The sequence below is a fragment of the Orcinus orca genome, chromosome 16 (genome assembly GCF_937001465.1).
Source record: "Orcinus orca chromosome 16, mOrcOrc1.1, whole genome shotgun sequence".
Taxonomy (NCBI): domain Eukaryota; kingdom Metazoa; phylum Chordata; class Mammalia; order Artiodactyla; family Delphinidae; genus Orcinus; species Orcinus orca.
Genome location: NC_064574.1, coordinates 77,653,307 through 77,666,719, shown reverse-complemented (window position 1 = coordinate 77,666,719; position 13,413 = coordinate 77,653,307). Strand labels below are relative to the sequence as shown.

Below are 13,413 nucleotides of genomic sequence, written 5' to 3'. Positions count from 1 at the left end.
GTACCCGTTCACCACAATGCCAGCAGGGAGGTGATGGACGGGAACGACCTGTTGGTTTGCCTGGACTGTCCCAGTTTGGGCACCAACAATGCTTCGAAAATGGGCAGAATCACACAGAGGCGACAGAAGTCAGGTGACAGGGCAGGAGAGGGGAGTGGTGACCAGAAGGGGGTAGTGGGGAGACTTCCAGGATCCTGGGAACGTTCTCTATGGGTTTTTCCTGGGAGCTGGTTCCCCAGGTGTGGTCAGTCTGTGGGAATTCACAGAGCCACACGCATAAGATCTGTGCACGCCCCACGTGGCTGCTACCTCACTACCAGAGAAGAAAAATCCCAGAGGGCAGGCTGGGTGGAGGCCAAATGTTCAAGTTCTTGCCTTTCTACATGGCTCACATGCCAGGGTGTACCTCTAGGGTCCTCAGAACAAAGGTTTGAGGGGGCAGAGGCAGTGAGGGGGTGACCTGAAGATGGATGGGGAAAAGGACTCTAAGACATCCCTTTTGGGACTTCCCTGGAGGTCAGTGGTTAAGACTCCACGCTTCCACTGCAGGGGGCACAGGTTCGATCCCTGATCAGGGAACTAAGATCCCGCATGCCACGTGGTGTTGCCAAAAAAAAAAAAAGTCCCCTTGGCGACACCCCCCCTCACTGGGCCAGGGCCGAGCAGCTCCTCAACGGCACTCATCGCTTTAGGCGACAAATGTTTCTAATGAGGTTAACCTGGGCTTGGAGCACAGTTTCGTACAGGTGATTTTTTTTTTTTTTTTTACTCAAAGCCTTTCTCTGAACTATGGCATAATTTACCATAATGAAATGTGCAGATGTTAGGTGTACCGTCAGACGAATTCTGACAATTGTATACTCCCATTTAGCCACCACCCCAATCAAGAGGGAAAAACTGGGACACTGGGAATGACATACACCCTACTATATATAAAATAGATAATAAGGGCCTACGGTATAGTACAGGAAACGCTACTCAATACTCTGTAATGGCCTATATGGGAAAAGAATCTAAAAAAAAAAAGAGTGGATATATGTATAACTGATTCACTTTGCTGTACACCTGAAACTAACACGACATTGTAAATCACCTATACTCCAATTAAAAAAAAAAGATATTGAACATTCCCATCACTGCAGAAAGCCTTCTGTCCCTTGCCTGTGGGTCCCTAAGACCACCCAGAGGCAACCCCTGTGCCAGTTTCTATCATCACAGATCATTTGCTGGCTTGTGTGCCTCACAGCCGTGAGGTCATACGGTGTGTACTATCTTGTGTCTGGCCTCTTCTGTTCAGTGTATTGTTTTTGAGATGCATCTGTTTTACTTTACGTCATTTTGTAGCCACTTTTATTGCTGAATATATGTGTACGTTTATATATATTTATGATGTATTATAATATAGTTTAACTTATCCCTTCTCTTGTTGATGACATTTGGTTGTTTCCAGTTTTTGCCTATTATGAATAAAGCTGCTATAAACATCCTATTAAAAAAAAAAAAGATTTCCTGGCTGGCTTCCTCTGCCCCAAATTCCCGTAAGTCCACAAAAGTAGCTCAGGTTTGCCCCCAAGAACTCCCACCCAAGCGCGCCTGAGTCCCACCCTCTCCACGGGGTGGGTCCTAGAGCACCGGCAGTCAAGCATCTGCTGAGATGGGGAAGGACCCCGCTGACATGGGGCCAGGCAAAAACAAGCAGACAAAGCATTACCATAGTTTGACTGCGGGAAGGGCTGTGGAACAAGGAAGCGTCTTATTTATTTAAAAAGAAAAAAAAATTTTTTTTAACTTTTTGGCCGCACCCCGAGGCATGTGGGATCTTAGTTCCCCAACCAGGGATCGAACCTGTGCCCCCTGCATTGGAAGCTCTGAGTCTTAATCACTGGACTGCCGGGGAAGTCCCCAAGGAGGTTTTTTTTTTTTTTTTTAAAAAACAGAGCAGCTGTGAGGGTTTCCTTTGGATGGGGTGTCTGGGAAGGGCTCAGAGAGGATGAGATCCAGGCAGGGGAAGCAGCATACGCAGCGGACCCCAGAAGGGAAGACCCCTAACTCGCGGAAGAGAAATATTCTACGGCGCTGTGGTCCAATTGTGTACAGCCAGGGAAACATGGAATATCATCTATACTTTGTAATACATCGTTGAGTGGAAAAAAGCAAGCCCCAGAAAATACAGTCAGATACCCTTGTCAGGTGTATACACAGGACAAAACTGTTTGTAAAAGTCAAGGGAAAGATAAGTGTGGGTGGACAGCAGTTACCATCATGTCATGGTCGCAGTGGGGGGTATTCTTATTCAAACAATAAACAAACGTAACTTGAAAGCTAGGATCGATAAGTATGTCACAGAACAAGGATCATGAGTAATTGCATTCTGTGCACCTGAGGTCCATTAAAAAAAAAGGAAAAAGAAGGCTTTGAAATGTTTGAGGGTCTGTGTCTTAAGCAGCTCACTTTGGCTGCATGGAGAGCAGTTCCCACATCTCACTGGCAATCTCGCTGTTCTATCTGCACCTGCCTCTCTGTATCTGCTTGAGTCCCATCTTCTCTTAGGTGGAGGGAGCTGGCTTCATACTCCATTCACCGTGGACCACCGGGGGGCCGCCCAGGGGATGCAGGACCCAGAAACCGAAGCCCGTGAGCCTGGCCATATCAGACCCCTGGCCCCTGTGTCCCTCCAGCTGGGAGCCTGGGAGGACGGTCAGGAGCCCCAAGAGGAGGTCTGCTCAGCTGCTACCAACTTTACCAAGTCAGCAGTGTCAGCCAAGCCCCCCAAGATAGGGAGTCGGACACAGACGCACATGTGTTTCTGCAGGGGTTTCAGGGACAAGAAACCAAAGGGGGTGGACGGAGGATGGGAGGAGGACATCAAGGAAGAGCTTGGAAATGCCTTAACAGGGGGTTACAGCTCAAAGGTGTGCAAGATACTCAGGTGAAGAGAACCAGGGGTCAGACACGCTTTGCATATTCCATACCCAGGAACATTCTTCACTTGTACCAAGAAGCCCATGGCCCTCTCAGCCTCTTTTTCTTCCTAGCACTTTTGGGGAAGAATAGCAGAGACATATTTTTCTGCACCCAAGAAACAGGCCAGTAACAGCACGATGACAAATGGGCCTGGTACCTGGTCTCAGTGGAGGTGGGGCGGTGGGGGACACCAGGGTATGGAAGGGACTGAGGCTGCCTGGGGGCGGGTGCGGCGGCTCCTTTCCTACCAAAGAGGGGCAGCTGCCACTCAGCTCTGATGTACTGTTAAACGTGGGCCCTGGGTTGCAAGATCTTCCAATTTTTCCAGAAAAGCTGGAAATCCAGATTTTGGTGATCTCTCTCAATATTTAAATGTTGGTGTACTTTTTAAATTTATTTTGGGCTGCATCAGGTCTTCGTTGCTGCGCGCAGGCTTTCTCTACTTGCAGTGAGCGGGAGCTACTCTTCGTTGCGGTGCGCAGGCTTCTCACTGTGGTGGCTTCTCTTGTTGCGGAGCACGGGCTCTAGGCACGTGGGCTTCAGTAGTTGTGCCACGTGGGCTCAGTAGTTGTGGCTCACGGGCTCTAGAGCACAGGCTCAGTAGTTGTGGCGCACGGGCTTAGCTGCTCCGCAGCATGTGGGATCTTCCCGGACCAGGGCTTGAACCGTGTCCCCTGCATTGGCAGGCGGATTCTTAACCACTGCGCCACGAGGGAAGTCCCTATTTTTTTTTTTAAGTATAATTTCCACTTTATTTTCTTTCCAGGGGACAGTATTCTTCAGTCTTTAAGGACTTAGCTCCTTCCATGGGCTTTGGCAGAGGTTGTGGGGCAGCACCTGCAGGCCTAAATCGGGGTGGAGGTGTTCGGTCCTCCCGGGCTTCCCGAGAATGACTCCTGACTACCTTGCTGTGAACGGCACAACTCACGCAGTAACGCAGGTTCACACACAGCTTGGGAAGCACATAGGCACAGAAAACCCTCGCTTCGGAAATGTCCCTGACGGCTGCGGCCTCTACGATGTTCCGAATGATGAACTTATTAATGGCCTCATCCTCGGGCATGCGTCGGGCACAGCTGGTGCAGTGAATAGGCTGCATGAGGCCGCGGCCCTTTTGGGCACGACCATCATTCCTTCTTTTCTTGGTCATCTTGGAAGCGAGGAGGAGAGAGCTAAATGTTGGTGTACTTTTCAAAAAACACACCGCGTGGGCCAAAGAAAACATGTCTGGCCTACAGATTCCCCATTTTTCCCTTCCTGGTCCCCCTGAAGTTCTCAAGTGTCTTGGGATTGAGGGGCAGTCAATTTCCTGGTGTCTGTGTGTGTGACAACTCATGGGATCGGTGCCTGGAGTAAGGCGGCGGGGTCCCGAGCTAACGGCCCCTGGGACCCCTTAGAGCTCACTGGGCTGCCTCTGAGGTGGGGTCAGGAGTAGGTTAAGCGACATGTAAACCAGGTGAAGCAGAAGATGGCCTGTGACCACCTGCCCGCTCTGGATGCTGACCTGGGCATCTCAGCTGCTCCCTGCTCCAACGGGGCTTCAGCACCTCCAGCTGGGCCTGTTCAGCCTCGACTCCTAGCAAGCTGGGTGACCCTGGGCATGCCCTGCGTCTCCCCGCGCTTTGGGCTGGCGCCTTGTCACCCCCAGAGTCAGAACACAGGGCTTACGTCGGAAGGACTGTGGCTCTAGCTTCGCCAAGCCGCTGCCCTGTCCACCGCAGTTCCACGGGCCCAGCGCTGCACTAGCTGGGGATGCAGACGTGATGATGTGTTTACATAAGCGGGGTGGATGCAGGGAATAAGCAGAGAAGGGCAAGCGGGGGAGTGCTGGGGGTCTGGGGCTCAGGGAGGGCACCCTGGAGGTGGTGGCGCCGGAGCAGAAAGCTGAAGCAGAGCTAAGTGTGGGGGCGGCTGGGATGTCAGAAAGGAGCCCTGAGATCCCCAGACGGAGCCAATTCCTGCTGGCCAGGCCAGCCTAGGTTCAACCACACCCCACTACAGCGTACCCGACTGCTCTGACCAGGAGCCCACGGGGTGTACCCCCGGCATCTGCCTGCAAAGGGTGGCACATACAGCCAGGTGCGACCCCACTCCGCCCAACCCTAAGTCAGGACAGCCATCGTTGAAATGAACCTGGCATTCTCTCTACTGAGTCCAAACAAACCTAGAACAGTGCTATCCAGGAGAGCTTCCTGGAATGATGAAAATGGTCTACACCTGCATTGTCCAGTTGGGTTGGCCACCAGCCACGTGTGGCTACTGAGTGCTATGAAATGAGGCTAGTGTGGCTAAAGAATTGAATTAAAAAAAAATCTTCCTTGATTTTAATTAATATGAACTTAGCTAGGGTTCATATGAACTAAATGTGAACTAGAGGCTGCCGACTTGGACAGTACAGTTCTGGAACTTTTCTACCCATCACTCTTTCAAGAGCAAGCAGCCTCCACCTGAAACAATGTCCACGTCGCCTCCGGGGCCTGCAGCTCCAGGTCATTCGGCTGCGGTTAACCCCCCAAGCCACAGGCCCTGGGACCATTCCAGGTCCAGATGCCATCTCTGTCTCCATGATGTCCGGAACCTCACTGCGGTCCTCAGGAGTGAAGGACTAGCTGCTGGCATGAGGCGGGGTCTCGAGTTTACCACTACTTTCCCCCAGGAAAAGCCCCCCGGTTGTTCACTTAGCTCAGGGGGTAAAATGTCTAGCACTGACATTTAGCTCTTTTTTTGGTTTGTTTTTGGTTTTTTTTTTTTTTGGTTACGCTGCACGGCTTGCAGGATCTTAGTTCCCAGACCAGGGATCGAACCTGGTGATAGCGCACAGTCCTAACCACTGGACCACCACGGAATTCCCGACACTTAGCTCTTTTAATGAGCTCAACCATGAGCCAGGGAGAAAGGGCAGGAAAATTGCTATTGTGCCCACGCGTACCTGACCTACCTGCCTCTCTCTTCACCCTCCCGTTACCAAGATGGGCTCACTGAGGCTTTGGGACAGTCTTGTCGGGGCTCTTTCCACTGGTCCTCAATCTCAGCAGTCCAGGAGGGCTAGGGTGGCATGGGGGACACATAGGGCAACAACAGCCAGGGCTGCCAGAACAAAGCACTGGGGGCCTTAAGTAACAGAAGTTTATTTTCTCACAGTTCTGGAGGATGGAAGTAGAACGGAGTGCTGGCAGCGTTTCTGGAGAGGGCTCCCTCCTGGCTTGATGAAGGCTGCATCCTTGCCTGGCCTTCCTTCTGTGCACACGTGAGGAGAAAGCAAGCGAGCTCTCTGGTGCCTCTTCTCCTAAGGACACTAATCCTATTGGATCAGGGCCCCACCGTTATGACCTCTTTTAATTACTTCCTAAAGGCCCATCTCCAAATACATTCCCACTAGGGGTTAGGGCTTTAGCATATGAGTTTTGGGGGGACACAAACATTCAGTCCACAATACCCTTAAAGACACTGCCGGCTACTGAGAAGAGACTCGTGAAACAACTGGACAAATGACCAGAGATGATGGGAAAAGGGCTGCGATGAACATAAGCCCAGGAGAAACGGTACAGAATGGTTCCCAAGCTGAAGGGAAGGGGCTCTGAGCTGAGCCACAGCCTAGCTCCCCAGGGCCTGTCTGCACCTGGGGGAATCAGTGTGACCGCCACGTGCCTTGGCAAGTCCTCTCCTTTATGGACTCAGTTCCAAATCCATGAAATAAAAGAGCTGAACTAAAGATGTCAGGCTGGGTCCAGCCCAGAGTGGCCGAGAACTAGATATTCAGTGTGCTAACATTCTCCACCAGGGAGGGCAGCGCTTACACCCAAATGGTGCCGTCCCAGACCTTAGGCTGGGGCAGGAGAGGGCTGGAAGGGACCCCTTTGTGGCCAGCCTCCAGCCCTGCACCTACCTGCCCTGGGGCAAAGAACCCTCTGGTCGGTCTACTCTCCCTAGCTGTCCCAGGCTGGGGCAGGCTCAGTCAGCAGCAGAGCTATGCTTACTTCCTGGACAGGGGTCGTCAGCCCCTGCTGCTTCCAAAGTGCGCCTGGCCTGGGGGTCCAGCTATGGCTGAGACATGCCTGCAAAGGAAGCCCCGGCCCAAGCTGTCGCGTTGTCCTGCACTCCTGGCTGATGGTGACACCAACTTCCCAGAGTCAGGATGGGCCGAAAATCAACACAGGCACCCACTGTCAGCTCCTTATTACCCAACCTCTCCTGGGGGATGCGGCGTTTTCTTTTGCTGGGTTTGTACCTGTCATTACCTCTCTGAGCTGCCTGGAGCAGCTCAATGACAGTCTAGTGGCCCTGCCCCACAATGAGAAGGGCCAGGCCCCAAGGGCCTTCCATGGGCTCTGGGCCAAATATTTCACTTTTATTAAAATTCTCACTTGGCTGTGGCCTATATCCCAGGGCCACATCCAATTTGCCAAAGTCGTGGAGGGAGAGAAAGGGAGACAGTGCCGTTCAAGTAATCAGAACATAACGATGTTAAAAGGAATTTCTGATGAGCTGGCCAAGTCAGTGTTATCACCCCATTTTGCAGATGAAGAAACTGAGGACTGGAAAGGCTAACACTCCACCAAAGGCCGTGAGTTAAGTGGGCAGAACATGCTACATGTGACTGGTAAGCGGGTAGGCCTGGGCCTCTGTGATGATAGCATCCTCCACCTGCACAGGAGGAGGGTGAGCTTCTTGCTGCATCTTTGGCAGCGGCAAGAAGGCTCTTCCAGAGCTCTCTGAGGGCAACAGGGGCCAGAAGCTGCCTACCCATCGCCCTGGGGCGGGTGGGTATCTTTATGGGGTCTGGCACACTTTACCTCTGGGACAGCTGTGAAGCCCCAGGGAGGGCACTGCTCAGGCCCAGCTGCTCCCAGAGCCTGGAGCCTCTCCATCAGCTAAATCTGGCAGGAAGGTGGAAAGGCCTGGGGGTGCTGGGACCTGGGCCAGTTTCCAACATTTGTGGAGGTGAGAGAGCTCTGGACCTGTGAGGGGGCAGCCCCTGGAGGTGTGGACTCAGCTTCAAGGGCTGGGCACACTGGGGATGCTTGAATGTAGGTGTGGCTACCTGGGCCCCAGGGCCTTGCAGACAGATGTCTTCACCTGCACATGGAGGGGGAGAGTGGGGGAGCTGGCCACAGAGATGGGCAAATACCCTGATATGAGAGCAAATAAAATCAGGGCTTTAACTATGGTGGGCCGACTAGAGGCTGGGTGCTCTGGAGGTGAAAGGCTTAAGACCTGCCACAGCCCACTGGGGGCCTGTGAGCTGGCTGGGGGAAATAAGATGAACGGTGACAGAGGGCCCCAAACAAGAAGACAAGCAAATGCCTCAGGGCTGGCATGTATGTGCATAAACACGCACCCCCAGAATGGAAGGTGACATAGAGGGGTCCTTTACCTACCGGGCTATCTGATGACACACTGGGTGGTGAGGTGGTGGGAAGCAGGCCCAGGACCCCCAGACAGGGATGTCAATGGGAACCCCTTTCCGCAGCCACTACGTGAGGACTTTTCCAACACACGTGCTCTGACCCCGGGTTCTGCTTCTAGGCATTTGCCTGTAGGCATATTCTCACGCATGAAAAATAAGGCCTGTGCCCCAAGTTACACGTTATGGCATTAATTGTAAATACTGACAAAAAAGGTTGGGAACAAAGGTCCACCTGCGGAGTAAGTTTAAAGATATGATGGTCACCTGGTCCTTGGGAAACTGTGCAACAGTTAAAATGAAGGATGTGAATCACCACTAAGACGAACTTCAGCTGAAGAATACCACGGTGCAGAATGGGAATAGTGAGCAAGGTTTAACACCAATTTATGTTAAAAAAAAAAAAAGAGAGAGAGAGAGAGAAAATACTACATATGCGTATTTGCATACACACACACACACACACACACATATATATATACACACGCACACACAGGAAATATCACTGAGATCCCCACTGATCTCCTTGTCCGTGGGGGCGGGAATTGGTTGGCTGAAGAACAAGGGTGGGAGGAAGCTTTTACTGGGCACCTTTGTGTAACTTTGGAATTCTAATAAATTGTGAATTTGCTATCTATCCAAACATTTAAAACGAAGGAAAAAAAAAAAACAGAGGCAAGGAGGCGATAGGGCCAAGGTGGACTGCCAAGGCAGGGGAGCCAGGTAAGAGTGGCATGCCAGCAGGGGCCACTGAGAGGGTGCAGGAAGGAGGGTGTCATGGCCAGGGTCATGGCGTTGGGGGCCAGACTATCCCGGGGATCAAACCCCAGCCCTGCTGTTCACTTGTGCTGTGACCCTGGCAGTCACAATCCTCTCCTCCTTCCTCCCCAGGACCCAGGCGACAGCCCAGACATAGCCTGATGCCACAAGAATGGAGGAGGATCAGAGGATGATGGGGCTCCCTGCCTCCGCCAGGCTGGGGTACAACCTCTCTTGCCCACCTGCAACCCTCTATTTGGGAGGGGGCCTGACCCTGACCCACCTAAGAAGCCAGGTGACCTGTCATCTTAAAGCAGACCCTGGCACTCTGCATTCTCTCCAGCTAGAAGCTGCTTGGTCACCGCCCCCACTACCCAAGTAAGCCTAGGTCCTTCAGGGGTGGGTAAACAAAGAATGGGGAAGGTATCCCAAGATCTCCAGCCTCAACGTGAAGACAAACAGCCCACCTAAGCCTTCCTGAGACCTGGTCTGTGCTCACCCTCCTGCTTAGAGACCCCAGCACCAGACCCAGTCAGAGAGGCCCAAAGCACAGCCTGCAAGGGGGGAAATGAGCATCTCCCAGAGCCCCAGACCATCTGGGGACATCGAGGGGTTATGGAGAATGGCAGATGCTCAGGGAAGCCTAGCTGATGACAGCCAAGGCCTGATGAGCAACTCCTAGAGGCCAGGCATTGGATGCACAAGAGCACATGAGGCTCCAACAGGACTCCAGAGGCTCATCAGCACTTTCCAGATATGAAAACTGAGACTTACTGAAGTGAAATGACTCCAAATGGGGCATATGGACTGAATGTCTGTGTCCGCCACAAATTCATATGTTGAAGGTCTAACCCCCGATGGGATGGTATTTGGAGGTGGGGACTCTGGGAGGTGATTAGGTTTGGATAAGGTCATGAGGATGGGGCCCCGTGATGGGGCTAGTGCCCTAAGAGAGGAAGAGAGAGATATCGCTTGCTTTCTCTGTCCATGCACCTGCACCGAGAAAAGACCATGTGAGGGCACAGGGAGAAGGCGGCCAACTGCAAGCCAAGAAGAGAGCCCTCATCAGGAAGTAAATCTACTGGCGTCCTAATCTTGGATTACCAACTTCCAAAACTGAGAAATAAATTTCTGTTGTTTAAGCCACCCAGGCTGTGGTATTTTGTTATTGCAGCGCAAGCTGACTAATACAGGCGGCACAGTGAGGGTTCAAACTCAGATCCATCAAGACTCATGCTCTGTCAGTGACAATCCTCTCCACACCCCCGCGACACCCTGCAACACCTCCACCTCTCAACTTTCTTCTCATTCTCACTAGCCTGGATTTGTTGTCTGTTGTTCAGCATGCATTTTATTATATTAAATACACAAAAAACTTACCATCTTAATGACTTTAAGGTATACAGCTCAGTGGTATTAACTACATTTACACTGTTGTGCAACCGTCACCACCACCCATCCCCATAACTCTTTTCGTCTTGTAAAACTGAAACTCTGTCTCTATTAAACGATAACTCCCCATTCTCCCCATCACCAGCCCCTGTGCGTCACCATTCTACTTTCTGTCTCTATGAATTTGTACAGTATTTATCCTTTGTGACTGGCTTATACCACTCAGTCCCCAAGGTTCATCCGTGTTGTAGCAGGTGTCAGAATTTCCTTCCTTTTTAAGGCTGAACAGCATTCTACTGTACGCATACACCACATTTTGCTTATCAGTTCATCAGTCAATGGATACTTGGGTTGCTTCCATGTTTTTGTTGTTGTGAATAATGCTGCTGTGAACATGGGTGTACAAATATTTGAGACCCTGCTTCCAATCCTTTCGGGTATACACCCAGAAGTGGCATTTCGCTAGCCTAGATTTCCCACACCACATTCTCTCTCATTTCCTTTTCCACTGGGCCATTTCCCCCAGCTGTCCTCTTCCTTACCTGCCCTGCCCTCCCCTCTCCCACGAGCCTTCTTCGGCCCTGGGATTACACCAGTGACCAGATCCTGACAAAGGAGGCTGGACACAGCCCTCTCTCCCCTCATAACGGGGCCATCCCCTCCAGCTCCCACGCTGCTCCAGCTCACCATGGGCCACACTGGCCAGGGCTCTGTGCTTTTGCACGTGCTGTGCCACCTTCTTGGAAGTCCCTTCTCTACCTCAATGCTTCAAGTCTGGCTCAATGCCACCTCTCCCGGAAGCACTCCCCGACCCACCTGGACTCAACTGTACTTCCTCCCCTGTACCTCGAGCTCCCCCGAGCCTTGAGGACTTTCCTCTCACCAGATTAGTGTAATCAAGATCTTGGAGAGCTGTCTTCCCCACCATGCTGTCCACAACGAGTCCAGGGTTGGTGTCCAAGCCCTCAAACGGCCAGCATGTGGCACAGAATGGGTATCGAGACACACTTGGGAACTAGTGGAGATGAAGGAAGCCTCAAGGGCCAAGAATCCACGCCAGGTGTAAGGAAAGCCCAGAAGGCAAGAATGAACCCTCTCCACGGTGCAGCCTCTGCCTTCCCGAGCCACTGCCCCATGGGCTTGATTCCCCCTGGGGTGGCAGACAAGCCCTCGGAGGCTGGAGGCACAGGCTTCCAGACCTCACAGGCACCTAACTGCTCCCACGGGGATCCCCCTTGGCCGGTCCCTGCCCTTGGTGGGTGAAGGGATGAGTCTGCGGAGGACACCTGCCTTCATGGGACAGAGGTGTGTGTGCGGGGTAGGGGTGGGGGTGATGCAAGAACCTTCATTCTGCAGGAGGACTCAGGGGTCCTGGCTTCTGAGAACAAGCGCTCCTCGGGGCATTAACTCAGGGCAACCTTCCAATGGTTTGATTTTTTACGGGGCGTTTTAACAACACAGCTGGTGCCCGAGCAAGGCCAGCAGTACAGGTGGGCACTGAGGGGTCTCGCGATCGCCACCATCTGAGAAGGGCTCCCAGGACCTTGCTGGGAGCGGAGAGCTCATGCCTCTGAAAGGACACCAGCACTCTCGGCTCTGACAAGCTGCCCTTACAGTGGGCCGCCGGCCTAACCACAAAGGTTCTCGGGTCCACATGCCTGCAGACTCCTCTTCTGCTTTTAGCCTCCCCGTCCCCGGCCCCCTGGGCCAGTCTGTCAGTCCCCACAGCTCACTCAATTAAAAAAAAAACACCCCTGGTCAAATAAAAATCTGAATTAGTCATTCCATCCTGCAACCGCCAGCTCAGCCCTTCCAACAATTTCAAAGCAGAACAGACCATCAGCACTGCGGGGACAGAGGCCACAGCTACCCCTTCGCCAAGGGGTGCAGTCCAGCCCAGGGCACTTCGGTCCTCAAAAGCTATCCGTCGAATTCATATGAATGATCAGCTCACTGTGGGTCAGACGCCTAAGCCCTTGATCTTAATCTTTAGTGGAACCCAAAGAGCTCGATAGCATGGTGCCTATTTGAAAGATGGGGAAACTGAGCCTCCTTTGAGGCTCTCAACAAGTTGTCCAAGGTCACAGAGCTGGTAAATGGTGGACGTTGGATTAAAAACACATTTTCTTGACTCTTACAAGGGTGTACGCCCCCTGAGAAATGGGCCTTAGCACAGGCCTGAGCCCCAGTCTGCTAGGTGTCTGCTGTGTGAATTGGGGTGAGTTACGAGCCGCTGACTCCACTGTCGGCTGGGAGCCCTCCTTCCTATGGAGCCTGGTGAGGGAAAAGGATGGAAAACCCTACTGCAGCCTGACACGTAGTAGGCTCTCAAGAAAGATCGCCGAGGCTAAAAGCTTTGTTTGTTCTAAATCCATCCTATCAGTCACTGCCTCAGTGATTTTTGAACTCTGAAAGAAAAAGATTGAACTTTGAGAACAAATTTCCACCCACTGCCTTTCCTGCTCAAGAAAGGGAGTAAATTGTGGGGTGGGGAGGGGCTCAAGGAAGGTGGGCCTGGTGGAGAGGTCCTGAGGGTGGAGAGGAAAGTCCAGGGGAGCGTCCAGGAGGCCCACCTTGGAGGGAAAACTAACCCTACCTTGAACGTATGCACCTTGTACTGCCCAGGGTCCGAGGCCTGTGCAGGAGGAGGGAGGCCTGACTTGACTGCCCCCCACTCCCTTCCTGTCAGAACTATATACCTCCCGGCAGCCTAGGCTCAGATCAGGTGGCCACAGCCTAGGCTGGGTCAGCTGGGGAGCCCCCTCTCCACTGACAGCTGCCCAGGCCCTCCAAGGACCCCAAGAGCTACAGGAACCTACATGTCACACTTCCTTGCCTCCACTGAGGCGCCTGCTTAGGTGACACCAAGTTCCAGCGAGCGCTGTATCAGGAAG

General features: G+C 52.6%; 2 protein-coding genes across 2 annotated transcripts in view; both read right to left on the bottom strand.

Annotated features, from left to right (window-relative positions):
• CASTOR2 (cytosolic arginine sensor for mTORC1 subunit 2) overlaps nucleotides 1-13,413 on the bottom strand; it is a 59,083-nt gene that overhangs the window by 35,645 nt on the left and 10,025 nt on the right. The gene's annotated exons all lie outside the window — the stretch shown is intronic.
• Nucleotides 2,167-13,301, bottom strand: LOC105747943 (40S ribosomal protein S26-like). The gene has a single exon (XM_033426302.2). The coding sequence runs from the start codon at nucleotides 4,298-4,300 to the stop codon at nucleotides 3,716-3,718; it is 585 nt and encodes a 194-aa protein (XP_033282193.1). The 5' UTR covers nucleotides 4,301-13,301; the 3' UTR covers nucleotides 2,167-3,715.